The following is a 27,587-nucleotide window of genomic DNA, read 5'->3' as shown; positions in this document are numbered from 1 at the left end:
AAAAGTCACAATTTTTCTGTAATAACCACAACTGTTAACATTTTGAATATGTTTTTCTTTTTCTTTCTTTTTCATGATTGAGGTGCTTTATTTGGGTGTCTGTTTAAAAATGCGGATGGAGTGAGAGACCTGGGGAAATGGTGGTCAAAGGGTACAAACTTGCAGTTAGAAGATGAATAAATTTTGGAATGTACAGCACTGTGATTCTAGTTAACATTACTATATTACATACTTCAAAGTTACTAAGAGAGTAATCTTAAATATTCTCACCATGATAAAGAAATGATAATTATGTAACATGATGGAGGTGTTAGCTAATGCCATGGTGGTCAAATCAACATGCTGTACATCTTAAACTTACACAATGTTATATATCAATTATATCGCAAATTTTTTTTAAAAAGGCAAAAGAAAATCTCTAGTGAGACAGAACTAAAATGAGATTTATTTGAATAAAATACAATTGACAGTTGAAAAAAATAAAGATGTGGATATGCTTTTCTAAATTTCCAATATTTTGGTTGACAAACAAATACAGAGAAGTATTCCAAATGAGAGTTGGGACTTACAGGAATGTTGTAAAAAAAAAAAAAAGTCCACATTCAGTGGAAAGCTGGACTAGATATCTTTTGGGACACTTCCAAGGCTAAAATTTTCAGATTCTTTTAGATTATGCCAGTCACTTTATCATATTTAAAGCAGTAAATTCCATGTACCACTGTTAAGCTATAAAAACACTGCAGTGTTAGAACAGTTCCAAAAACACTGAAAAGCATTTCACTTGAAATTTGCAATTTAAATGACATTAAAGACAGAAACAAAAAAACATCAAAACAGAATTCTTATTGGATCATGGTGAGATTCTTCTCAAGCTGCAGAACAGTTTCCTTAAGGGCAGAATCCTCTGCCCAGTTGGCTTTACTCCCCAAAATGAGGTTCTGTAATTAAGAAAAAAAATTTTTTAATTAATGTTCTAAGTACTCTTAAAAATTTAACAAGATTTTTAAAAAATCCTCAGGACTTCCCTGGTGGCGCAGTGGTTAAGAATCCACCTGCCAATGCAGGGGACACAGGTTCGAGCCCTGGTCCGGGAAGATCCCACATGCCACGAAGCAACTAAGCCTGTGCACCTTAACTACTGAGCCTGTGCTCTAGAGCCCGCGAGCCACAACTACTGAGACTGTGTGCCACAATTATTGAAGCCCGCGCACCTAGAGCCGGTGCTTCACAACAAGAGAAGCCTCCGCAATGAGAAGCCCACGCACCGCAATGAAGAGTAGCCCCTGCTCGCCGCAACTAGAGAAAGCCTGCACACAGCAATGAAGACCCAACACAACCAAAAGATAAATAATAAAACAAATAAATAAAATTTTTTAAAAAGAAGGTAGTTTTAAAATAAATAAAATAAATCCTTTCACTGATCTTATCAAATATTTACAGAACTAGGTGTGAACATTTACTCTATGATGATGAGAAAAAATAGTAATGCATTCTTGTATTCCCATTTCTACTTTCAGTAAGACTTCAACCTTGCTCTACATAATGCTAGGGAATATTTACAATGTTTACAACAATTTTTATGCTTTGCCACTTTTTGTGGATAGTTTTTACCTATTAAGGATACTGGCAGTGTGTCCTAAAGGAAAAAGATTGCAGATGTGGTTCAGATTTCATTTTGCACTTCTATGGTGAAAAACAATTGAATTGTAAGTAAACGCATTATTTTTACAAGAGGTAAAAGAAGAGCTTAGTTTTTAGCCCTTGTAAAGCTTTAAGACCCTGACAAAGGTGAAGAATATTTTTGCAGTAGACAATGGAGGAATGATTAGGGTTATAATTAATGAAAACTGGTCATTATTCTTTTAAAAACTGCAGTCAATGATACTGAATTACTCATTGAAATACTGTTAAAAGAGATTTTAGAATATAAGTATTAAATTGTTATATATAAAAATATGAAAAACCTTGGCCTATATAAGGCACATTTTTGCTATAAGTGAATGAAAGGGATGGTGTATATAAATCCAGTCAAATTTACAAAGGCAGGTGGAGGTAAGCATTCAAACATGACTGAACCACTAAGGGCTCTTTTTCTTTTAGGAACAAAGAGAGCTCCTAAGATTGGGCAAAGCTATATTCCGTTCAACAAAGCAATAGGTTCATTAAATCAAAATTAACACTAATTTAGAGGATATGAATAAAAACTAAGAAACACAGAATAACAGAAATTTCAAAGCAGTAGTAAGGAACACATGCCAAAGAAACTTAAAATGATTCTGTACTTATTATGTAATCTTCCACTTGACGTTAACCTAGGGGATCTGGTTATTCCTAATCAAATCACCCGCTGCCATTAAAAAATAGGAGTAAGACCTGGGAAAGAATTTCTTATGGTGAGATATAAGACCTCATGTTCTATAAGGATATGCTTTACACATAACTGGCAGTTTTAACTGGGTATCTTCACAATTGAAAACTGGTAGTTTTAAGTATTTCATCTCATCAGTTCCAGAGACATTTTATAATTGAAAAGTAAAGAAAAATAAAAAGTAAAGAGGGGGCTTCCCTGGTGGCGCAGTGGTTATGAATCCGCCTTGCCAGTGCATGGGACAAGGGTTCAATCCCTGGTCCAGGAAGATCCCACATGCCGTGGAGGAACTAAGCCCGTGCACCCCAACTACTGAGCCTGCGCTGTAGAGCCTGCGTGCCACAACTATTGAAGCCCCTGCGCCTAGAGCCCGTGCTCTGCAACAAGAGAAGACATTGCAATGAGAAGCCCGAGCACCACAACAAAGAGTAGCCCCTGCTCGCCAGAGCTAGAGAAAGCCTGTGTGCAGCAAAGAAGGCTCAACACAGCCAAAAAATAAATAAATAAACTTAAAAAATAAAAATAAAAAAAACCCTGACATGACAATAACTACCAATATTCATTGAGAATTTGCTTCGACCAGACACTATGCTAAACAGATTAACATGAATTTTCACCTTTAGTTCTAATAACCACTCTTCCTACACAAGGAAACTAATGCTTAGAAAAGTTAAATAATTTCCTCAAGGTCAGCAACTGTTTTAAAAAATTTTATTTATTTTATTTTATTTATTTGTGCGCGGGCTTTTCTAGTTGCAGTGAGCAGGGGCCACTCTTTGTTGCGGTGCATGGGCTTCTCATTGCGGTGGCTTTTCTTGTTGCAGATCATGGGCTCTAGGCGCATGGGCTTCAGTAGTTGTGGCATGCAGGCAGGCTCAGTAGTTGTAGTGCAAGGGCTGATTTGCTCCGTGGCATGTGGGATCTTCCCAGACAGGGGATCAAACCGTGTTCCCTGCATTGGCAGGCGGATTCTTAACCACTGTGCCACCAGGGAACTCCCTCAGCAACTATTAAGTAGCTGGCAGGATCTTAACTCTAGATTCCCATCACTCGCATCCATGTTTTCCCCACTTCCCAACTTGAAGTCTAATGCTCTCCACTGTTATATCATTCTGCCTCCACAGAGCTGCTGAAATCATTTCCATTTATAAATGCCTAAGGTCTAATTATAACAAAAAACCAAAGCCTTAAATGCTAAATAGACATAAATTCAAGATATATGTAAACAGCTTGATATTCAGTACTGAATTATTTAGTAAGATCAAAAACTAAATGAAAATAAGCCTGAAAGTAATACAACCATTCATATTTTAAAAGTTCTTTACCCCGCTTCCTATTTTATAAAAATATTACCTGGAACACATGTTGAATAACTGTAGTAATCTGTATCTCCATCTCCAGGTTTTGTTGTATGGTCTTTATCTTGCCCGAATTTTCCATACTACCCAAATCATCTTTCTGTTTGTTCTTTTCAGTCTGTATTTCTAAAAGCTTCCTTTCTGAAGCTTGTTTTAACTCTATTGGGTTAAAAATAAAACGACATACTATATATGATAACTCCTATAAACAAGAATCTTGAAAACTTATGAAGCAGAACAGTTACTGATTATTTCAGTCAAGAGAAAATTTTTAATAAGCAGCATTTTAGGCTGCAGTTCCATTTTGATCTGAAAATGATTCCTCTGGTGCAAAACACCAATATTTTAATTTCATACTTAGTAATGTCCTCTGTGAGATGTTCAAGGTATGTATGTATGACAATGATACTGTCTACAAATGTTTGCTGTGGCATCACGTCAAAGAGGACTTACTCTGGGTCGCCAAAAAAATAGCAGGAGATATATGTAAGGAAATACTTTCCCCCCCTTCATTTACAACAATTACAATATCAACAAGATGAATTTTCAAGGAAAGGTAAGATTCCCTTCTCCAGGGATAAATACCATCAACCATTTTTTTTGTTGTTCCCGAAATGTTCTGAGAACTAAACTAGAAATCTTCCTGGTAAACCCATCTTAAGTTGAAAATATCCTAAGTCAAAAACGCATTTAGTACACCTAATCTACCAAACATCACAGCTTAACTTAGTCTACCTTAACCATGCTCAGAACACTTATATTAGCCTGCAAATGGGCAAAATCATCTAACACAAAGCCTGTTTTATAACAATGTGTTAAATATCTCATGTAATTTATTGAATACTGTACTGAAGGTGAAAAACATAATAGTTGTAAGTGTATTGGTTGTTTACCCTTGTGATCACGTGGCTGACAGGAGCTGGGGCTCGATGTTGCTGCCCAGCATCACATGGGAGTATGTTACTAGCCCAGGAAAAGAGCAAAATTCAAAATATGAATTCAGTTTCTACTAGATGCGTATCATCATAAAGCCAAAAAATCATTAAGTCGAAACATCATAAGTTGGGGACAGATAGTATTTGAAAACATAAATGGGTGTATCTCAGGAGCTTGGTTCCTTGACAGGAATGCAATGGAAAAAAAGCCAAAGGGTGATTAGATCAGATGACCAGGACTACTTCTAACCCTGAGATTACTTACAAAAAGGCAAATCTACATAATATTTTAAAATAATAAATCATGCCTATACTGTTAAATGAAAAAAGCAGTTTACAACACAGAATAAAATTATGCCAATTTTATTTTATAAATAAGAAGCATTGAAGATCGATTATCTCTTGATAAAATTAAAAATTTAACTTTTCCTATGTATATTTTTGTTTCTAACTTCTTTATAAAGAATATGTGTTACTTCTGAAATACATTTCAATAAACCATTTCAATGCAAAAAGCCATCTCATGTTCATTAAGTTAAAAAGCTGTAGAGGGGCTTCCCTGGTGGCACAGTGGTTGAGAGTCCGCCTGCCGATGCAGGGGACACGGGTTCATGCCCCGGTCCGGGAAGATCCCACATGCCGCGGAGCGGCTGGGCCCGTGAGCCATGGCCGCTGGTCCTGCGCGTCCAGAGCCTGTGCTCCACAACGGGAGAGGCTACAACAGTGAGAGGCCCGCATAGCGCAAAAAAAAAAAAAAAAGCTGTAGAACCATATGCATCAAGTGATCATTTAAATATTATGTTTAGGGGGTTTCCCTGGTGGCACTGTGGTTAAGAATCCGCCTGCCAATGCAGGGGACACGGGTTCGAGACCTGTTCTGGGAAGATCCCACATGCCGCGGAGCAGCTAAGCCCATGCGCCACAACTATTGAGCCTGCGCTCTAGAGCCCGAGAGCCACAACTACTGAGCCCACATGCTGCAACCACTGAAGCCTGTGTGCCTAGAGCCCATGCTTCACAACAAGAGAAGCCACTGCAATGAGAAGCTGGCGCCCTGCAACTAGAGAAAGCCCGCGCAGCAACAAAGACTCAATGCGGCCAAAAATAAAATAAAATAAAATAAATTAATTTAAAAAAATTATGTTTATATAAATATATTTATATGGGTGTGGAAAAAGGCCTGGAATAATGTACTCCTAACTGTGGTCACACAGGACGGAGGTATGGCTTTCACATTATACTTTTTTGTATTATTTGATATTCCTTCCCCCACTGAGAATGTCTTAATTTTTGTGATTTAAAGTTCTAAAACAACAAATCAAGCAAAATCCATTTTATATACTACTTTTTAAACTGCTATGTCCAAAGTTTTAAGAAAATTAAAAAATTTTTCAGTGATTGAGAGATCTGGCCTTATCAATCTTCATATTAAGTGAAAATGTGTTCTCCAAAAAGAAAAAAAAAAGTGTTCTACATACGCAATCTCTTCTTTCTAACATCAAGCAATTTGTCTTCCAAGTCCCGAGTTTCCTGTTATTAGAAATAAAAAGATTAAGGCACATAACCTAAGAACACACCTATAATATTTAAATCACTGAATTTTATCTATTCATATTTTCTAGAGCTCCAGTTTTCAATTCCTCTGTTTCCACACAACAAAAGGGAAAGGAAAAGTAGCTTAAATGATAAGTAGATAATTAGTCAGAAATAATGGAATTATGGAAAAGAGAGAAAACTTAAGGACAGTGAATTCCAACCATATCAGTCTCTTCGGGCAATTCTATTTAGTCACATACAGTTACTAGCAAGAATGTTACTGAAATCATGAGAATGCATAAGCAGCTTTATATTCAAAGTTACCTGCTGTGATTTCATTACTAATTTATTTAGACTTAGTACTTGTTTCATGTTATCCATGAACACACTGAAAAGGAATAAAAAATATGATTTATTAACAGTTAAAAAAACTCAATTAAGAAATCAGTATATATTTACTTTCATTATATTCACTGTACACTTCAATAGAGAGTCATTGTTTAACAAAATAAGTCTGGAACCAAAGTTTGATGTAAACTAAATTTGTTTAGAATTAGAGATGCACTTCCCTAGAAAAATTTTTGCTCACAGACAACAAAGAATATCAAATAACATTTCTTTTGTTTTTTTTCTTGGCCGCACTGCACAGCATGTGGGATCTTATTTCCCCGACCAGGGATCGAACCAGTGCCCCCTGCAGTGGAAGCTCGGTGTCTTAACCACTGGAATGCCAGGGAATTCCCCAAGAACATTTCAAAAATCTCATATTTAGGGGGAAAAAAACCCTAACAGCTTGCTAATACATAGCTTTTTTTTTGGAAATAGACTTTAGTTTTTAGACAAGTTTTAGGTTTGCAGCAGAACAGAGTGGAAGGGAAGCCCATGTACATGCTGCCCCCACATTTGCACAGCCTCCCCCCCAGCAGAGTGATCCATTTGTTACAAATGATGAACCTACACTGACACATCATTATCACCCAGAGGCCATGGTGTACATTAGGGTTAGGGTTCACTCTTGGTGTTGTACATTCTATGAGTTGACAAATGTATAATGACATGTATCTACCATTGTCATATCATACAGAATAGTTTCAGTGAATAAACTGCTTTTATCCCCATTTCTCCAACAAGTATTTCTTTTTTTTTTTTCCAAATAGTTAATTTATTTATTTTTGGTTGCGTTGGGTCTTTGTTGCTGCGCACGGGCTTTTTCTCTAGTTGCGGCAAGCGGGGGCTTCTCTTGTTGCGGAGCACGGGCTCTAGGTGTGCGGGCTCAGTAGTTGTGGCTCGCGGGCTCTAGAGCACAGGCTCAGTAGCTGTGGTGTATTGGCTTAGTTGCTCTGCGGCATGTGGCATATTCCTGGACCAGGGCTCGAACCCATGTCCTCTGCATTGGCAGGCAGATTCTCAACCACTGTGCCACCAGGGAAGCCCAGGGAAGCCCCTCCAACAAGTATTTCTGAGTGACTACTACATGGCAAGACTGTGCCAGGCACCAGGAATATAAAACAGAATAAAACATAGTACATGTTTTCAAAGAAGTTTATGGGAGAAAAAATAAATCCACAACCATCATATGGTTTCATTACAACCAGTAATGGATGTGAACCCTTCTAAGAGTTGTGCAAAGGGTGGAACAAGGGAAATCCTTGAGTCTTAAAAGATGTAAAGTATAGTTGAACCTCGAACAATGCAGGTGGGGTGAGTGGTTAGGGACACCAACCATCCCACACAGTCAAGAGCACTGCTATCTCTGCCTCAAAAGCAAAGGAATTAAATGACTCACCCAAGGGCAGAAAGCTCAAACAGTTTGGATCAAACCCTAGTTCTTCTGATTCCACATATTGTGACTCTAACTAAACACAAATCTTCCCCCATACTTAGTTAACTTAAAGATCTGTAAAATGAAAATACAGGTGCCATATTTATTGAAAAAAACCCCAAACAACCTGCATATAAGTGGACTTGGGCAGCTGAAACCCAGGTTGTTCAATGCTCGAGTGTCATTATGAAGATTACCTAGATCAAGCCGTTTAGTACGGCTGTAGTAAAAGGGTGGAAATAAGACTGGATGAGAATAGTGGTTCTCATATTTCAGAGTGCCACGATCCCTTGGAAGCCTCGCTGAATGTGGATTGCCAGCTCCCCATCTTCAGAGATTCTGAGTCAGCAGGTTTGGGCTGGGACCGGCAATGTGACCATTGTGAAAAAACTAATTATCCTGAAAATCAGCCAGGCGTGAGAAACACTGTAGAAGGAGTTTACCTGGGAGGCTGAAAAGGGGACTATTTGCACAGACCCGAGAGCCGAACTCATTTTCTGCTAGTTACAGCTATATGTGGTTGTAAACTTTACGACAGGCTGAAGGCGCTGCCTCAGCCTGCCTGGCCTTTGTGCTCTTTGGTGTCAATGCGATGAATCTATCCCGCACTCCTTTAACTCAAGAATGTTTTAAGCTCTCCTTTCGTGGGGGAGCAATATTTAGAGAGTTCAAATTCAGACTTTAGGATTTATGTAATCCTGGAGTTAAATAGAATATGGGAGGAATGGATATCAGTCAGGGCTAAGACGTCCAGATAGAGAAAGTGCCAGATCCATCTTGGTACTTTTCCGGGGCCAACAATGGGGTGGTGGTGGTGGTGGTATTTTATCACAAGATTAGAGCTTAGGATCAGATTACAGATGACCTTGATTGCCAGGCCAGTTATTGAACCTATGAAAGCTCATTTCGGCCAGTACAAAAATGAGGAGTATATTTCCTATCTCATTGAGTTGTTGTTGGCTTAAATGAGATAGCATTGCTCCTGTTTTACAGTAAATCCCAAACGAAAGTTAACTTTCAAAACCTTCCTTCAGGGGCTTCCCTGATGGCACAGTGGTTGAGAATCCGCCTGCCAATGCAGGGAACACAGGTTTGAGCCCTGGTCCGGGAAGATCCCACATGTTGTGGAGCAACTAAGCCCGTGCGCCACAACTACTGAGCCTGCGCTCTAGAGACTGGGAGCCACAACTACTGAGCCCGCGTGTCACAACTACTGAAGCCCATGCGCCTAGAGCACATGCCCTGCAACAAGAGAAGCCACTGCAATGAGAAGCCCGCGTACCGCAACCAAGAGTAGCCCCCGCTCACCACAACTAGAGAAAGCCCGCGCACAGCAACAAAGACCCAACGCAGCCAAAAATAAATAAATAAAATAAATAAATTTATTAAAAGCAAAAACAATCTTCCTTCAAAATTCTCAGATTGGGGACTTCCCTGGTGGTCCAGTGCTTAAGACTCCACGTTCCCAATGGAGGGGGCCTGGGTTCGATCCTTGGTCAGGGAACTAGATCCCACATGCTGCAACTAAGACCTGGTGCAGCCAAGTAAATAAATAAATAAATACTAAAAAAAAAAAAAAATCCCAGATTGTATAGGTAAAACCTCCATTGCTTCTTAGGGTCCCGATCCATATGAAACAAAATGTCAACAGGACTATAAAAGTTGTAATGATGAGGAGGGCCCACAGAAATTCTGTCATGTTTCTTATTCCCCAGATAAAGGTGGTTGGCAGCGACAGGTAATTAAAAAAAAAAAATTCATAGAACTACTGCTTATGCAGATCTCCCTTATTCCCATCCTTGCCAAATCCAGAAAAAATAAAATAAAACAAACAAAAAAACATACCTAGTCTTGGTGTTAATTTTCTCCAGGTGTTTTTTAAGTGCACTTGAAAGCTGCATCCTATAGAGGAAAAAAGCTTCCATTATAAAATATGGTTAACAGTTAGGGTACATTGAAAAAGAAAATTTTAAAATACGAAAAAGTAAAGATTGATTTCTCTTTAAATATAACATAAAAGTAGGTTTTTAAACAGTATCATATGGGAAATACTTTGATAAGTAAGTTATAGAAATATGAAGGAACACCAATATGGATGGGGCTGTTGCATGCGGTTGTGCATATGGCCAGAGAGGGGGGCTGAGCAGACCTGACACCCAGCCTGAACTTGCTCTCTGAGCCGTCCACCTTGGTGCGGGGCTGTGAGGAAGCATTAAGGCACTACAAAATGTAATGTAAAACACGATAAACATGTTTAACACTGCTGTAAGTTATATATGCAGGTTGTTAAGAGAATAAATCCTAAGAGTTCTCACCCCAAGAAAAATTTTTTTTTTTGCTATTTCTTTAATTTTTTTATCTATATGAGATGATGGATGTTCATTCAACCTAATGTGATAATCATTTCAGGATGCATGTAAGTCAAAACATTATGCTGCACACCTTAAACTTATACAGTGCTGTATGTCAATTATATCTCAATAAAACTGGAAGAAAAAAAAAAGGTACTACAGAGATCAACATGGGCCCAAAATGTGTAGAGTTAGGGAATACAAAACCATACTTGACTGTGAACTTTAAAATGTGTCTATGTAGAAGCAAGCACTGTAATTTATTTTTAAATTCAAATAGCTAATAAATAATAATAAAAAAGCAATCAGGGGCTTCCCTGGTGACGCAGTGGTTAAGAATCCACCTGCCAATGCAGGGGACACAGGTTCGAGCCCTGGTCCGGGAAGATCCCACATGCCACGGAGCAACTAAGCCCGCGCGCCACAACTACTGACCCTGTGCTCTAGAGCCCGAGAGCCACAACCACTGAGCCTGTGTGCCACAACTACTGAAGCCCACACACCTAGAGCCTGTGCTCCACAACAAGAGAAGCCACTGCAATGAGAAACCCATGCACTGCAAAGAAGAGTAGCCCCTGCTCGCCGCAGCTAGAGAAAGCCTGTGCACGGCAATGAAGACCCAAAGCAGCCAAAAATAAATTAAAAAAAAAAAAAGGCAATCAGCTCAGCAATATTAGTCATTTCATTAAAGGGGGATATCTTAATAGCTCTGAAGTCACCTTAGTTAAAAAATATGATCTATATAATGAGCCAGCATATGAAACGAGGGAAAAAAGTTCACTGCTAGAAGCAATTAAAAGGGATTTAACTACCTTTCAATTAAATATAAATAAATTCATCTGGGATGGCCAGAAATACAAGGAAAAAACTGTTGAGTCATTCACTTAATTGAGATTATTAATTCAGATCATAAGTCTATAATAGAGACCACCGTTTGTCTTATTAACAACTGTATGCCAGCTGCAGCACAAAGCTTACGACACAGTAAGCACTCAAATATTTGTTGAATGAATTTTAAAATATATATGCAAAGCCTAAAATTAAAAATATATTTAAACTCAATGACAATTCTTTTACTCCATTAAGAGTTACTGGAATTGGGGACTTCCCTGGTGGTCCAGTGGTTAAGACACCGAGCTTCCAATGCAGGGGACACAGGTTTGATCCCTGGTCAGGGAACTAAGATCCCATATGCCGTGGGACAACTAAGCCCTTGAGCCACAACTACTGAGCACACAAGCCACAACTAGAGAGCCTGCATGCTGCAACTGTTGAGCTCGAGCACCAAAACTAGAGAGAAGCCCATGTGCTGCAAGGAAGATCACGCGTGCCCCAACTAAGACCCAATGCAGCCAAAAAATAAAATAAATAAACAAATATTAAAAAAAAAAAGTTACGGGGCTTCCCTGGTGGCGCAGTGGTTGAGAGTCTGCCTGCCGATGCAGGGGACGCAGGTTCGTGCCCCGGTCCGGGAAGATCCCACATGCTGCAGAGGGGCTGGGCCCGCGAGCCATGGCTCCTGAGCCTGCGCGTCCGGAGCCTGTGCTCCGCAACGGGAGAGGCCACAACAGTGAGAGGCCCGCGTACCGCAAAAAAAAAAAAAAAAAAAAAAGAAAAAGTTACTGGAGTAAATGAATCCATATAATCCTTTCAAACACAGAATGAGATTTTTTTTTTTTTTTTTTTTTGCGGTACGCGGGCCTCTCACTATTGTGGCCTCTCCCGTTGCGGAGCACAGGCTCCGGACGCGCAGGCTCAGCGGCCCCCAGCCGCTCCGCGGCATGTGGGATCTTCCCGGACCGGGGCACGAACCCGCGTCCCCTGCATCGGCAGGCGGACTCTCAACCACTGCGTCACCTGGGAAGCCCCAGAATGAGATTTAAACTCACACTTTAATTGTCTTGACTGACATTTCCTTATTAACCCTATCTTATGTAACTTCTTCAAATGAAGACATTAATGAATGATGTAACTTTTCTCTCAGGGCTCAAAATTCATGGGACCATTATCTAAACGTCATTTTGATGGATTACTTCAGACTAGTTAAAATATCCCCTCCACCTTGAGCCATACACATTTTGCATACTTAAAAGGTAATAATTACCTGTCTAACGCAAGCTTTTTCATTTCAATAGCAATTTTTGCCTCTTCAATTTCTTCTTCCAGTTCTTCAATTTTACTGCCAAAGAAGCATGAACAAAAGAATTTCAGCAATATCAGAAAAAGTAACTACTTGAATAAAGGTATAAAGTAAATCTTTGAAGAAAGTAAAATGCCTGTTCTCTAAATAAAAGTATTCTACAAGCTCCCCACACCTATGCATTTACAGATTTGGTAAACTGATTCCTGCTATGATACTTTGCTAAGTGTCTTCTTAAGGTGTGGAGGATGCCAAAAGTGCTAATATGATCACTCATGTGCATGTAAGTCTACATCCCACATCAACAACTTCTTAATACATGCATGACAAATTACATGGAAAAAAAAAGGAAAGGAAAAAGAAAGACAATACTATAAGATGGATAATATTATTAAATCTATAAAAACCACAACTAAAATTTTAAAATATGACCTACGCTTCAATTTCCTTTTCCTGCATGATTTGTTCTGGAGTTTTTTCTTCATCTACAAATAAATAAATTTTTGACGTTAGTAGTATTTTATAAAAGCATTGTCCAAAAGAAATGTAAGCCACAAATGCAAACCAAATATGTAATTTTAATTTCATTTCCACACTACAAAAGAAACAAATGAAATTAATTTTAATATAGCTTATTAAACCCAACAGATCCAAAATATTATCATTTCAACATGTAATCAATTTCTAATTACTACTGAAATATTTCACAATCTTTTCTTCTGTGCGTATTTTACATTTACAGTCCTTCTGAATGAGGACTAACCACATTTCAAGTGTTCCACGGTCACATGGAGCTAATGTCTACCATGTCAGACAGCAGTTTTAGAATGATAGAAAAGGAGTAAAAAATGAACAAGATCAATGTAAAAAACAAAACTGTATGTCTATATATTAGCAACAATAGGAAATTAAAATTTAAAAATACATGTAAAATTGCACACAAAACCACAAAATACTTAAGGATAAATTTAACAAAATATGTGTATGACCTCTACACTGAACACTACCAAATACTATAAGTTCATTTAATTTAATTAATTTATTTATTTGTTTTTGGCTGTGTTGGGTCTTCATTGCTGCATGTGGGCTTTTTCTAGCTGCGGCGAGCAGGGGCTATTCTTTGTTGTGGTGTATGGGCTTCTCACTGCGGTGGCTTCTCTTGCTGTAGATCATGGGCTCTAGGCACACGGGCTTCAGTAGTTGCAGCACACAGGCTTTAGTAGTTGTGGCTTGCGGGCTCCAGAACACAGGCTCAGCAGTTGTGGTGCATGGGCTTAGTTGCTCCGTGGCATGTGGGATCTTCCCGGACCAGGGCTGAACCCGTGTCCCCTGCACTGGCAGGTGCATTCTTAGCCACTGCGTCACCAGGGAAGACCCCATTACAAAATACTGAAATGGAAAGATACACTATCTATATGTATTGGGAGAATCATTATCGCTAATATAACAATTTCACCCATACTGATCTATAGATCCCACTCAAATCTGTAGAAATTGACAAACTGATTTTAAATGCATATAGAAAAACAAAGGACCAAGAATAGTCACAGCAATTTTGACAAAGAATGTTGAAGGACTTACAAGAGCTGATAATCAAGACTTACTATAAAGATACAGTAATCCAAACAGTGTGGTACCATTGTAAAGACAGACAAATACCTCAAAGGAACAGGAGAAAAAGTCCAGAAATAGACCTACACATAAACAATGGATAAAGAAAAGTCTTTTCAACAGTGCTAGAAAGACTGGATTTCTATATGGAAAACAAATGAACCTTGATCCTTACTTAGTGCACACTGTACAGAAAAGTTAATCCAAAAGTAGCAGGATACAAAATTAATGCACAGAAATCTCTTGCATTCCTACACACTAATGATGAAAAATCTGAAAGAGAAATTAAGGAAACACTCCCATTTACCACTGCAACAAAAAGAATAAAATACTTAGGAATAAACCTACCTAAGGAGACAAAAAACCTGTATGCAGAAAACTATAAGACACTGATGAAAGAAATTAAAGATGATACAAACAGATGGAGAGATATACCATGTTCTTGGATTGGAAGAATCAACATTGTGAAAATGACTATACTAGCCAAAGCAATGTATAAATTCAACGCAATCCCTATCAAACTACCAATGGCACTTTTCACAGAACTAGAACAAAAAATTTCACAATTTGTATGGAAATATAAAAGACCCCGAATAGCCAAAGCAATCTTGAGAAAGAAAAATGGAGCTGGAGGAATCAGGCTCCCTGACTTCAGACTATACGACAAAGCTACAGTAATCAAGACAGTACGGTACTGGCACAAAAACAGAAATATAGATCAATGGAACAGGATAGAAAGCCCAGAGATAAACCCACACAAATATGGTCACCTTATTTTTGATAAAGGAGGCAAGAATATACAATGGAGAAAAGACAGCCTCTTCAATAAGTGGTGCTGGGAAAACTGGACAGCTACATGTAAAAGAATGAAATTAGACCACTCCCTAACACCATACACAAAAATAAACTCAAAATGGATTAAAGACCTAAATGTAAGGCCAGACACTATAAACTCTTAGAGGAAAACATAGGCAGAACACTCTGACATAAGTCACAGCAAGATCCTTTTTGACCCACCTCCTAGAGAAATGGAAATAAAAACAAAAATAAACAAATGGGACCTAATGAAACTTAAAAGCTTTTGCACAGCAAAAGGAAACCATAAACAAGACGAAAAGACAACCCTCAGAATGGGAGAAAATATTTGCAAACGAAGCAACTGACAAAGGATTAATCTCCAAAATATACAAGCAGCTCATGCAGTTCAATATCAAAAAACCAAACAACCCAATCCAAAAATGGGCAGAAGATCTAGAGACATTTCTCCAAAGAAGATATACAGATTGCCAACAAATACATGAATGGATTCTCAACATCCTTTCATTAGAGAAATGCACTAATCATTAGAGAAATGCAAATGAAAACTATGATGAGGTATCACCTCACATCGTTAAGAATGGCCATCATCAGAAAATCTACAAACAATAAATGCTGGAGAGGGTGTGGAGAAAAGGGAACCCTCTTGCACTGTTGGTGGGAATTTAAACTGATACAGCCACTATGGAGAACAGTATGGAGGTTCCTCAAAAAACTAAAAACAGAACTACCATACAACCCAGCAATCACACTACTGGGCATATACCCTGAGAAAACCATAATTCAAAAAGAGTCATGTACCACAATGTTCATTGCAGCTCTATTTACAATAGCCAGGACATGGAACCAACCTAAGTGTCCATCGACAGACGAATGGATAAAGAAGATGTGGCACATATACACAATGGAATATTACTCAGCCATAAAAAGAAACAAAATTGAGTTATTTGTAGTGAGGTGGATGGACCTAGGGTCTGTCATACAGAGTGAAGTAAGTCAGAAAGAGAAAAACAAATACCGTATGCTAACAGATATATATGGAATCTAAAAAAAAAAATGGTTTTGAAGAACTGAGGGCAGGACAGGAATAAAGACGCAGACATAGAGAATGGACTTGAGGACACAGGGAGGGGGAAGGGCAAGCTGGGACGAAGTGAAAGAGTGGCATGGTCATATACACACTACCAAATGTAAAACAGATAGCTAGTGGGAAGCAGCCACAGAGCACAGGGAGATCAGCTCGGTGCTTTGTGTACATCTAGAGGGGTGGGATAGGGAGGGTGGGGTGGGAGGGAGACACAAGAGGGAGGAGATATGGGGATATATGTATTTGTATAGCTGATTCACTTTGTTATACAGCAGAAACTAACACACCATTGTAAAGCAATTATACTCTAATAAAGATATTAAAAAAAAAAAAAGAATCACAGTCCTGAACGTTAAACCTAACACTTTAAGATTTCTAGAACAAAACACAGGAGAAAATCTTTGCAAGCTTGGGGTAGTCACAGTTTCTTAGATAGAACTCAAAAACCACAAAGCACAAAAGAAAAGGGTGAAAAATAGTGCTTCATCAAAATTAATGCCTTCTGCTCCTCAAAAGACACTGTTAAGGAAATAAAAAAGCAAGCAACAAACTAGGAGAAAATTTCTGCCATATATGTATACATATGTATATACACACACACATATATATTTATTTATTTACCTGAAAAAGGACTGTATTCTTGTTTTTAAAGGAGTGAATATTTTATTCTTTAGTGTTTAATAGAATACATCATGTATTCAGTTATAATTAAAGAACTCAAACTCAATGAGACTAACAATCCAATTTAAAAATGGGTAAGGATTTGAATGGACATTTCATAAAAGTAGATGTATAAATTGCCAATAAGACATGAAAAGATAATCAACAACATTAGTTATTAGGGAAATGTAAATTAAAACCACATAAGATACCACTATATACTTACTAGAATGGCTAAAATTTAAAAAGACTAACAGGGGACTTCCCTGGTGGTGCAGTGGTTAAGAATCCACCTGCCAATGCAGGGGACACGGGTTCGATCCCTGGTCTGGGAAGATACCACATGCCACGGAGCAACTAAGCCCGTGCGCCACAACTACCGAACCCGCGTGCCACATTTACTGAAGCCCACCCACCCTAGAGCCTGTGCATTGCAACTACTGAGCCCACATGCTGCAACTACTGAGCCCGTGCTCCACAATAAGAGAAGCCACTGCAATGAGAAGCCCACACAGCGCAGTGAAGAGCAGCCCCTGCTCACTGCAACTAGAGTAACCCACGCACAGCAACGAAGACCCAACACAACCAAATAAATAAATTAATTAACTAAAAAAAATGGTGAATTTTATTACTCGAATTAAGTCACAAAAGGAAGATGTCAGAAACAAAAAAATACATACCATATAAATCCATTTACATCAAATTCTAGAACAGTGCTGTCCAAAGCACTGTTCTGTTCTGTGATGAATGAAATGCTTAATATCTGCACTGTCCAATATGGTAGCCACCAGCCACATTGTGGCTTAAGCATTTGATATGTGATTAGTGCAACAAAGAATTTTAAATTTTATTTGATTTTAATTAACTTAACTTTAAAAGGCCACCTGTAGCTACTGGCTACTGTATTGGACAGCACTACTCTAGAAGACAAATCTATAGCAACAGAAATCAAATTGATGGTTGCTGGGGTCAGGGTGGGGACTGAGTGTGAAGTGGCATGGGCAGGTGTGACAGAAATGTTCTATGTCCTGATTGTGGTGGTAGTTACAGAGATGTATACATTTGTCAGAACTCATCAAATTGTACCCTTAAAATAGATGCAGTTACTGTAAAAAAAATTTCTTCATGCAATAAAGTCTCAGTAAAATATATATATATATATATATATATATATATATATATATATATATATTTTTTTTTTTTTTTTTTGCGGTACGCGGGCCACTCAGTGCTGTGGCCTCTCCCGTTGCGGAGCACAGGCTCCGGACGCGCAGGCTCAGCGGCCATGGCTCACGGGCCCAGCCACTCTGCGGCACGTGGGATCTTCCCGGACTGGGGCACAAACGCATGTCCCCTGCATCTGCAGGTGGACTCTCAACCACTGCACCACCAGGGAAGCCCTCAGTAATATATATATATATTTTTTTTTTTTTTTTTTCTTTTTGCGGTATGCGGGCCTCTCACTGCTGTGGCCTCTCCCGTTGCGGAGCACAGGCTCCGGACGCGCAGGCTCAGCGGCCATGGCTCACGGGCCCAGCCGCTCCGCGGCACATGGGATCCTCCCAGACCGGGGCACGAACCTGTATCCCCTGCATCGGCAGGCGGACTCTCAACCACTGCGCCACCAGGGAGGCCCAGTAATATATTTTTTAATGGTAGAACACTAATCAATTTTAGAAAAATATCTTCTCTCAAAGACTACAACCTAACTACTTATGGTTTGCTTCAAATCTGTCCTCTCCTTTAGTTGTAGAAATTCTAGAGTGTGGACTATTAAATCTACTCAAGTTTTCAGATGTCACAACCCCTTAAAAATAAAATTATCTATACAGGGAAAACAAGAACTGCATGAGGAGGCAGACTCTTTTATCACTTGGATTTTAGCTTTAAGGTCATCTTCTCGAAGAAGCCATCTCTGATTCCTCTGTCTAAAGTAGACACTCCCTCTTATCACACCATTATTTCCTTCATCATATTTACCCCACCTCATAATTATCTCACATGTTTCTTTGCTTACCTGTTTTGCTACATAGAATTTAAGCTCCAGGAGGGTAAAGTCTGTCTTGTTCAACACCATATCTCCATCCCTAGCATCAATTCATTCAACTATGAGTGCAGGAATACTCATAGAGATAATTCTTCAATGGTCCAAATTTTGAATAGCTTTCCCCCTATACCTCAACATCTAAGATAAAATTTACTTTTTTATTATGTGGGCTCTCATGCCAGAAAAAGCATTAGGCATGTCTTACTTCTCATCTCTAAGGTAAACATGATTGGTTTAATACAAGGAACATGGGCTTTGGAAACAAGAACACCATTAATTCCTCCAGGGGAAAGGCAGTGACCTACTAACCATCTTTGAGTTAAGCATTTTTTAAACTGAAGTATAGTTGATTTACAATGTTGTATCAGTTTCAGGTATACAGCAAAGTGATTGAGTTATATATATATATATATATATATATATATATATATATATATATACACACACACACACACACACACACACACACACACATATATATATTTTATATATGTAATAGATATTCTTTTTCAGGAGGTAAGCATTATTGATGTAACAAAAGGGACATGGCTTTGGAGGCAAGAAGGCCTGGTTCATATCCTACTTCCTATAGTTACTAGTTACAGTAAGCAGAAAAGAGGCTGGGGGGCCCAGTTTTTTAGGGTTTGGTTTGGTTTGGTTTTTTGCAAAATATGACTTTAGAAGCCCTGGAATGGAGATGGAAAACACACCAGAAATGCCTTCAGATCTATGGCCTTAAAGAGAGCTTGAGCAGAGCTCAAAAATTACCTAAGGGAAGTGGTTAAGACATCTATGAGGTCCCTCGGCTTTTCCACAATTTTTTTTTTTTAAAGATTTATTTATTTATTTTGGAGGTGCCAGGCCTTAGTTGCGGCACACGAGATCTTCATTGTGGCATGTGGGTTCTTTTAGTTGCAGCATTCATGTGGGATCTAGTTCCCTGACCAGGGATTCAACCTGGGCCTCCTGAGCTGGGAGTGCAGAGTCTCATCCACTGGACCACCAGGGAACTCCCTCCACAATTCTTGATTCCACCTAGTGTACTATTTGATTTTATTCTTTAAGCTTATTTCATGGGGAAAGAAAGAGTAACCAAAATCTATCTTTGTGACCCAAGGGCTTACAATAAATCAGGTGGCTATTAGGTGGCTATTATTTCAGGATGACTAAACCATCATTTTACTACTCTCTTGGTCCCCGAAATTTCTGGATTAATAATTTTAAAAGATAAATTAAAAATTTTTCTGTGTTTAGAATTGAAAATTTTCACTTACGCCTTTATGCCTCTTCTGCTCTCATGCTGATAATCCAGTGTTTCTCAAAGTATAGGTCTCAGATCACTTGCTTAACAATCATCTAATCTGCTAATTTAATATTCAGGTTGTTGGTGGTAGCAAGTTTTGTGATACCCTAAACCCCCACAGGGATTTCCCAATTCTCTGATCAACAGAACTTAATTGTCCTGTATTGTTATTTACTTGTTTTATATACATTTCTTGAATTCCTAACGAGTTCCTTAGGGCCAGGGCAAGCCTGCTTTTTGCATTCTTACACGGTATAGTACTGCATTATGTTGGCCCTCCCATTCCCTAAGTAAATAAATTTTTGTAAAATTGGTGTTTTCCCTGGAGTTTTGTTCATCAACAAACTCACAAAACCTTATTTGAAAATGAAAATACTTACTTGCATCAACCATTGACTTATATTCCAAGAGTTGTTGTTTGGTCTGTGCTCTTACCCTGAAAACAGATAAAGACAAGAAAGTTATATACTTATTGAGGTTTTACTCATTACTATATTATAAATCAACTCATCTTTTTTGCAAGCTGATGCAACAAAATGAGTATAAATAAATAGCATTAAGGTCTTCCATTTGGCCTATTTTATTTAAAACGGGCATAAAGAATTTAAGGCCTCAGAAAAATACTCAAAATGAAATACAGTAGGAAAACAGCATCTGTGAGGAAAAGTTTAAAATTTGATTTTAAAATTTATTCTTAATGGGCCACACTGAAATGAGGCTTGAAGAGAAGGGCTACACAAAGAAATAGATCAAAACGAGTCAGGTGGACCTTTGTGAGAGAATAGTGTTTGGTAGCCAGGACCTCTTTTGGGCATTTCTTCCTAAGTGGAATACACAACAAATAAGGGAATAGGGGAAGGTAATACAGGGAAGCTATTCTTTCCAGGAGTTGATGAAGCCCATATATGCATTCAAGAAGGCCACGGGACGGGGTTCCCTGGTGGCGCAGTGATTGAGAGTCCGCCTGCTGATGCAGGGGATACAGGTTCGTGCCCCGGTCTAGGAAGATCCCACATGCTGCGGAGCGGCTGGGGCCGTGAGCCATGGCCGCTGAGCCTGCGCATCCGGAGCCTGTGTTCCGCAACAGGAGAGGCCACAACAGTGAGAGGCCTGCGTACAGCCAAAAAAAAAAAAAAAGAAGGCCATGGGATACTCTAGCTGTGAACAGTGGCTAATATGGCCGTCCAGAATTGACAGTGGACTGCAGCAGCACTTTCCTATATGGCTCCAAGAACTCTGGATAGGGAATGACCAGATCCAAAGACTCATAGATAAAATGAATGGGAATAGTTAAAGCAAGAGCTCCGACCCGGTGTCCTCTAAACTTCTTCCTCTGATGGATATACTATAAAAGACTGTCGATAACTAAGTTCCCATCACTGTTGCCTATCCCTGTCCACAGGTCCCACAACTCACTCTCAGAGGGTCGGGTATGGCCCAAAGACTGGGGTGAGACCTTGAGAGAATACAAAGAAGTTCACGAGTCATGTGAGAATGGGTGAAAGCATGCCTCCATCTCTGAGAAGCCTTTGAAGGAGAGGATGGTGGGTCTTGGGAAATACAACTCTGTTTGACAGAGACTCTTCATAGCAAGCCGACCAGATCAAATCAGCTTGAACCTGCAGAGCAGCTCCTGGGCAAAGACATCTACATAATCATGAGAAAAAAGGTTGATCCTGAGGTTCTGGAGCCCCAGATGCTGCCAAAGTGCCTCCATGAGGCTGGCCTGCTCAAATATGGAATAGTGTGATCTCAGGTTGTCACTGACACCAACACCAAAGAAATCGAGGGCGATCACTGAATGAAACTGGACGGTCTGACCTACCTAAATCTTGTACCAATCATAACTGGACGTTGGAAAGCCACATAGAAGCATGACTATCTCCAGACTTCCAACCATACCCACAGAATCCTAGTAGGAGATGTGCAGTCCCTTGTAGGTAAAAAATTTCCCTGACAATTTCCATGAGTGAAGAGCAGGAGAAAGTGGGGGTGGGAGGGGAGGCAGAATGTGCAGATAAGCCACAGGCAGAGGCATGGCCAGTAGCCCCACCTGGACCCACAATTCCCTCATCCTGATTCAGGTAAGACCTGGGCTACAAGATTCCATGTTTGGGGGAACCTCTTGTGCACTGGTAGGAGGGAATTTTTAAAGTGAGGTTGTGAGGTTTTTTATTATTAGGCAAGGCCTTTCAAAGCAGCGGTAAAGCCAAAATACTTTTACAAAGCTTTTTTTTTTTTTTTTTTAAATCACTTTGTTTTGATTTAGAACAGAAATCTGCAAATTGTTTTCCGTAAAGGACCAGATAGCAAATATTTTAGGTTTTGTGAGTCATATAGTATCTGCTGTAACTACTCAACTCAGCCCTTGAAGCAGGAAAGTTGTGTTCCAATAAAACTTTCCTTAAGGGGACTGAAATTTAATTTCACATAATTTTCATCTGTTATTAAATATTCTTGTGATTTCCCCCCTCCCCAACCATTTACACACATGAAAACTATTCTTAGCTTGAGGGGGTCACACAACAACAGAGTAGGATGGATAAGGCCAGGGCCACAGTTGCCCACTGATGTAAAAGACTGATGTCCTTTCTCATCAAATCTTGCCCTAGCAACGTAGAGACGTTGCTTCCTGGTAGAAAATATAACAAATGAAGCTTCTGCATTGAAAAGGGCCATAGCTATAACAGAAAAGGGCGGAGCCACCTCCCTCCGGTGTTATCAGGGCTTCGATGCAACCCACAAAAGGGCTTGAAAATCGGGGCCCCAGGGCATGAGTGGGTAAGAAAGGAGGCGTTAATTACAGCTCCCTAGGCTCTAAGGGCCCTTTGCTAAACGCTGACTCCAGAATATCTCGTTTAATGCCCACAGCAACTCTGCTGGGAAGCTGTCATTTTTCTCTCCTTTGCCAAGATGAAGAAAGGAGCTTAAAGAGCTTAAGTGAATAATGCAGTCACGCAGCCATTAAGCGACCGACGCTGAATTCGAACCCTGGACATTCTAAGCAAAGCGGGGAGCTCCTGGCCACGACGCCCACTTGGTTCCCGCCCAGCCGGCCAGAGGGAACAACCTGAGCAGCAGGGTCATGCGGTCCTCGGGAGGCGCCTCCTGGGCGCCGGCGACCTGCGGCGGCTCGTCTTCCCCTCTGGAGTCCGCGGTCTCGCCAGCGGCTTGCTCCTCGGACTGCGTCTCCATCCGCGGCGCGAAAAGCTACCACTCAGGACCGGCACACTCTTCCCTACAAGGGGCCGCTTTTCCCGCCACTAAATTGACAACGGAAGGGGCCGCAGGGTCATGGCGCTCCGCCCCGCCCCTTCCTCCGCAGGGCCCCGCCTTTTCCGCCCAGGTCTCTGGTGGCTGCTGTCCCTTCTTCTACCTTGCCTGGCCCAGGTACTAGTTAAAACCGTTACAGGGCTTCTCTGGTGGCGCAGTGGTTGAGAGTCCGCCTGCCGATGCAGGGGACGCGGGTTCGTGCCCCGGCCCGGGAAGATCCCACATGCCGCGGAGCGGCTGGGCCCGTGAGTCATGGCCGCTGAGCCTGCGCGTCCGAAGCCTGTGCTCCGCAACGGGAGAGGCCACAACAGAGAGGCCCGCGTACCACCAAAACAAAACAAAACAAACAAAAAAACCGTTACAGACCACTAGTGGAAGTTGGAAGCACTTTGATTTAGCGTCAGCTCTGTCGAGTGCTGGGCCAAGGGCTATATGCAGCAACCGTTCGGGGGCACTCCCCGGCTCCTGGCACCGCGGCCTAGAGGGGAGAACCCCGACATCACAGGTCTTTTCAGCCTTGGAGCTGGGATAGCCCTTACTGACCCACCTTAGCACTCCTCTTCCATCCGCGGCCTTGGAAGATGACTGTGCCGGGCAGGCTGGCAGAGGTAAACATTGGAGGGTTAGGTAGACTTTTGCTCTGAGCTCATTAAGTCCAGGCCCCTCATTTTGCGGAGAAGAGAGTGGCCCAAGTTCAGAGATACTCACTTCCTCCCCACGAGGCAGTGCAGACTTCCAGTTTGAAATTCAACTGTCCGTAAGATTCGAACTCGTAACAGAGTTGGGTGCCCCCAAGTGTCAGTTTGATGATCCGGCAGATTACAATTGAGCTTTCTTGGCTGAGCAGTGACCGGGCAACGCAGGACATAAATGCCTGACTGGTTTGTAGCTTTTCACTATGGTCAGTCGTGTAAGGGGGACAGTCTTTGCTGCACAAGCACAAGCAGCTCGGGCCTCTGAACAACAGAGCCGAGCATTCCCTTCTATCGCAAGTTGCCCCTGAGTTATACTTGTTCACACAATTCTCCCCTTTCTTCCTATTATCAAAGTAATTCAGCTCCTGGTAAAAGATTCAAAGGCACGGTCGGATGTAAAATGTTAGGTTCACCACTCCTGCTGCCAAATTCCTGGAAGAACATTTGGCTTCCTTTTTTCTTTACAAAAAAGTGACCCTATTCTTTTTGCACTTAACTGCTTTTATAGGGATGTCTTCCAGTATCTCACACCAATCTCATCCTTTTAAGCAGTTGCCTATCAGGTGTCCACTGGCCAAATTTGGGATGAAGACTATGCAGTGGTTCTCCAGTCTGAGCATGCATCAGAATCAATGTCCAATAATATAGGATGGATGATAAATTAGATAATTACCATCACCCCACTCCCAGTGAGATAAGATTACTCAAAGCAAGTATCGTTAATGAACGTTAAAACTAAAAAGAGAACAGCACCTTTACATCAAAACTCATCTGGTGGTTACTACCTTACCCAGATGATCAAATGTGGTATCACCAGTAGTGTTTAACAATCTGATACGTGACTCCAGTGATGCATAGGTTGTGCAAATTACCAATATTCTCGCCAAAATGCATAACCTGAACTTAACTATGAAGAAACAATCAGACAACAATCTGGAATGAAGGACATTCTACAAGAAAAATGGCCTAGACAATTCATGTTAAAAAGCAGGGCAATTGGGACTTCCCTGGTGGCACAGTGGTTAAGAATCTTCCTGCCTGCCAGTGCAGGGGACACGGGTTCGAGCCCTGGTCTGGAAGATCCCACATGCCCCGGAGCAACTAAGCCTGCGCGCCACAACTACTGAGACTGTGCTCTAGAGCCTGCAAGCCACAACAACTGAGTCCATGCGCCACAACCACCGAAGCCTGCACACCTAGAGCCCGTGCTCTGCAACAAGAGAAGCCACCGCAAGGAGAAGCCCACGCACAGCAACAAAGACCCAATGCAGCCAAAAATAAATAATTTAAAAAAAAAAAAAAAAAGGCAGGGCAATTGTTCTGTATGGAAAAAGAAATGAAACTTGGAGCTCTGGATTGGAAAATGTAAGACATTTTTGGAATGACTGTGGAAATTTGATTATGTACTGTATATTACATATGGAGTTGTTAACTTTCTTAGTGTGATAAAAAGATTGTGGGGACTTCCCTGGTGGTCCAGTGGTTAAGACTTCACCTTCCAATGCAGGGGTGCAGGTTCGATCCCTGGTCAGGGAGCTAAGATACGACATGCCTCGTGGCCAAAAAAACCAAAATGTAATAAAACAGAAGCAATATTGTAACAAATTCAATAAAGACTTTAAAAATGGTCCAAATCAAAATTAAGGGTCTTAATTCTTAGGACATAGATGCATGATGGAAGTATTTAAGGGGACATTATATTGACACCTGAAATTTACTTTCAAATGGCTCTTAAAAATAGAAATTTATGTACACAAGTACACACACGCGTGTATATGACCGCCATACAGTTTTTTTCTCTGTAGCCTTAATATTTGCCTACGTAAATCACTAAAACTTTGCTTCCTATTAGGAAATAAAATCCATGGAATATTTACATAAGTCAGTCAAGTACTTATCCACATAGAAAAGTTTCGAAAGGCTTTTTATAGACCTTATTTCCAATGAAATAAAAAATTACCAACATATACATGTCTGACAAAAAAAATAAACTACTGGGACTTCCCTCGTGGCGCAGTGGTTAAGAATCTGCCTGCCAATGCAGGGGACACGGGTTCGATCCCTGGTCCGGGAAGATCCCACATGCCATGGAGGAACTGAGCCCACGTGCCACGACTACTGAGCCCACGTGCCGCAACTACTGAAGCCCGTGCACCTAGAGCCCGTGCTCTGCAATGATAAGCCACCGCACTGAGACGCCCCCGCTGGCCACAATTAAAGAAAGCCCGCGTGCAGCAACGAGGACCCAATGCAGCAAAAATAAATAAACAAACTACTTAGAAAATAAGCAGTAAAATAATCTCCAGATCAAAAAGGATCACAAAATAACCAGATATTGACGAAAGAGGACTTTAGAAACCAGCTATCACAGAGGAAAATGTATATACAAAGGCTTTTATTACTAAAAATATATTAAGTATTTAACCTAGACTAGAAAATAACCAAAAGAAAAGCAGATGGTAAGAATTAACATAAAAGCTAAAACTACCAAATAAAGGTAGTACAAATGATACCTTTGTATCATTGTTTCAAAACACCAGTAAAAGACCCCCTAGGCAAGCCTGATTAGAAAACACAAGTATTCAACATCAGGAATGAGAAGATACAATACAAAAGAGATTGAATAATATCATATACCTCTACAGCTGTAATTTAGAAAATCCAGAATGGATGATTTTCTGAGGTGGTGGTGGTGGGGAATTTTTAAAAAACACCAAAAAACCATGGAAAGCTACCATTATAAGCAGCAACAGGCCAGGTGACTTTATAGATTAATTTAGCTAGCTTTCAATAAATGAATAGATTTTAAATTTCTCTTCCTGCTAAGAGTTTTTAATAGTCAAGGCTGGGGAATTTTATTTACTCTTTCAGCTTATGATATCATTGGGGTTTTTCTGGTTTTTTTTTTTAAAGACTAACAGATAAATATTAGATGGTAAAACTACTGAAGAGATGTCCAATCCAGGAATAAGATGGGGATCTACCAATTATCAATGTCATGTTGGAGATTCTAATAACTTAAAAATCATATAGTTGGGGCTTCCCTGGTGGCGCAGTGGTTGAGAATCTGCCTGCTAATGCAGGGGACACGGGTTCGAGCCCTGGTCTGGGAGGATCCCACATGCCACGGAGCAACTAGGCCCGTGAGCCACAACTACTGAGCCTGCACATCTGGAGCCTGTGCTCCACAACAAGAGAGGCCACGATAGTGAGAGGCCCGCGCACCGCGATGAAGAGTGGCCCCCGCTTGCCACAACTAGAGAAAGCCCTCGCACAGAAACGAAGATCCAACACAGCAAAAATAAATAAATTAATTAAAAGGCAGTCCCTCTGCATTAAAAAAAAATATATATATATATCATATAGTTGAAAAAATAGAATTTGGGGATTTAAGGCCTAGAAAAGCACTAAAATCAAGAACATCGATGTCCACTGGGTAACAAAAATACAACTAGCAATAAAAAATAGAAGTGGGAAATAGGGCCTATTCACAATAGTGACAAAAAAAAGCATAAACCCAGCAATAAACTTGACAAGAAAAGTACAGCAATTACATAATTAAATTCTAACATTGCAATGTAAGGC

The 27,587-nt window shown here is 40.3% G+C and overlaps 1 protein-coding gene and 1 pseudogene across 2 annotated transcripts; both read right to left on the bottom strand.

Annotated features, from left to right (window-relative positions):
- Positions 1-422: 422 nt before the first annotated feature.
- Positions 423-23,348, bottom strand: CENPH (centromere protein H). 2 transcript variants are annotated; one of them, XM_060091725.1, is made up of 9 exons: positions 23,105-23,347; positions 20,415-20,470; positions 12,947-12,995; positions 12,475-12,549; positions 9,865-9,921; positions 6,522-6,585; positions 6,140-6,191; positions 3,722-3,885; positions 423-938 (listed from the first exon to the last, which is right to left on the bottom strand). In XM_060091725.1, exons 1-9 carry the CDS (start codon positions 23,227-23,229, stop codon positions 843-845), a joined length of 738 nt encoding a protein of 245 aa, XP_059947708.1. In that variant the 5' UTR covers positions 23,230-23,347; the 3' UTR covers positions 423-842. The 2 variants fall into 2 exon arrangements, with proteins under 2 accessions (XP_059947708.1, XP_059947709.1); XM_060091726.1 differs by lacking the exon at positions 9,865-9,921 and having other exon boundaries at positions 23,105-23,348.
- LOC132485781 (mesoderm-specific transcript homolog protein-like) lies at positions 20,908-22,108 on the bottom strand (annotated as a pseudogene).
- Positions 23,349-27,587: the final 4,239 nt, after the last annotated feature.

This window comes from Mesoplodon densirostris, chromosome 3 (assembly GCF_025265405.1).
Source record: "Mesoplodon densirostris isolate mMesDen1 chromosome 3, mMesDen1 primary haplotype, whole genome shotgun sequence".
NCBI lineage: Eukaryota > Metazoa > Chordata > Mammalia > Artiodactyla > Ziphiidae > Mesoplodon > Mesoplodon densirostris.
The sequence above is the reverse complement of the archived record's forward strand: the minus strand, read 5'-3'. Positions and strand labels throughout refer to the sequence as shown.

Bases quoted from the DNA above. Each gene is read 5' to 3' on its own strand.
- CENPH (XM_060091725.1), bottom strand. From the start codon at position 23,229: ATGGAGACGCAGTCCGAGGAGCAAGCCGCTGGCGAGACCGCGGACTCC. The intron at 9,922-12,474 runs GTAATTATTACC...TTTCCTCTATAG, and splicing joins AAAAAGCTTGCGTTAGACAG to GATGCAGCTTTCAAGTGCAC. The intron at 939-3,721 runs GTAATATTTTTA...TCTTAATTACAG, and splicing joins TTATTCAACATGTGTTCCAG to AACCTCATTTTGGGGAGTAA.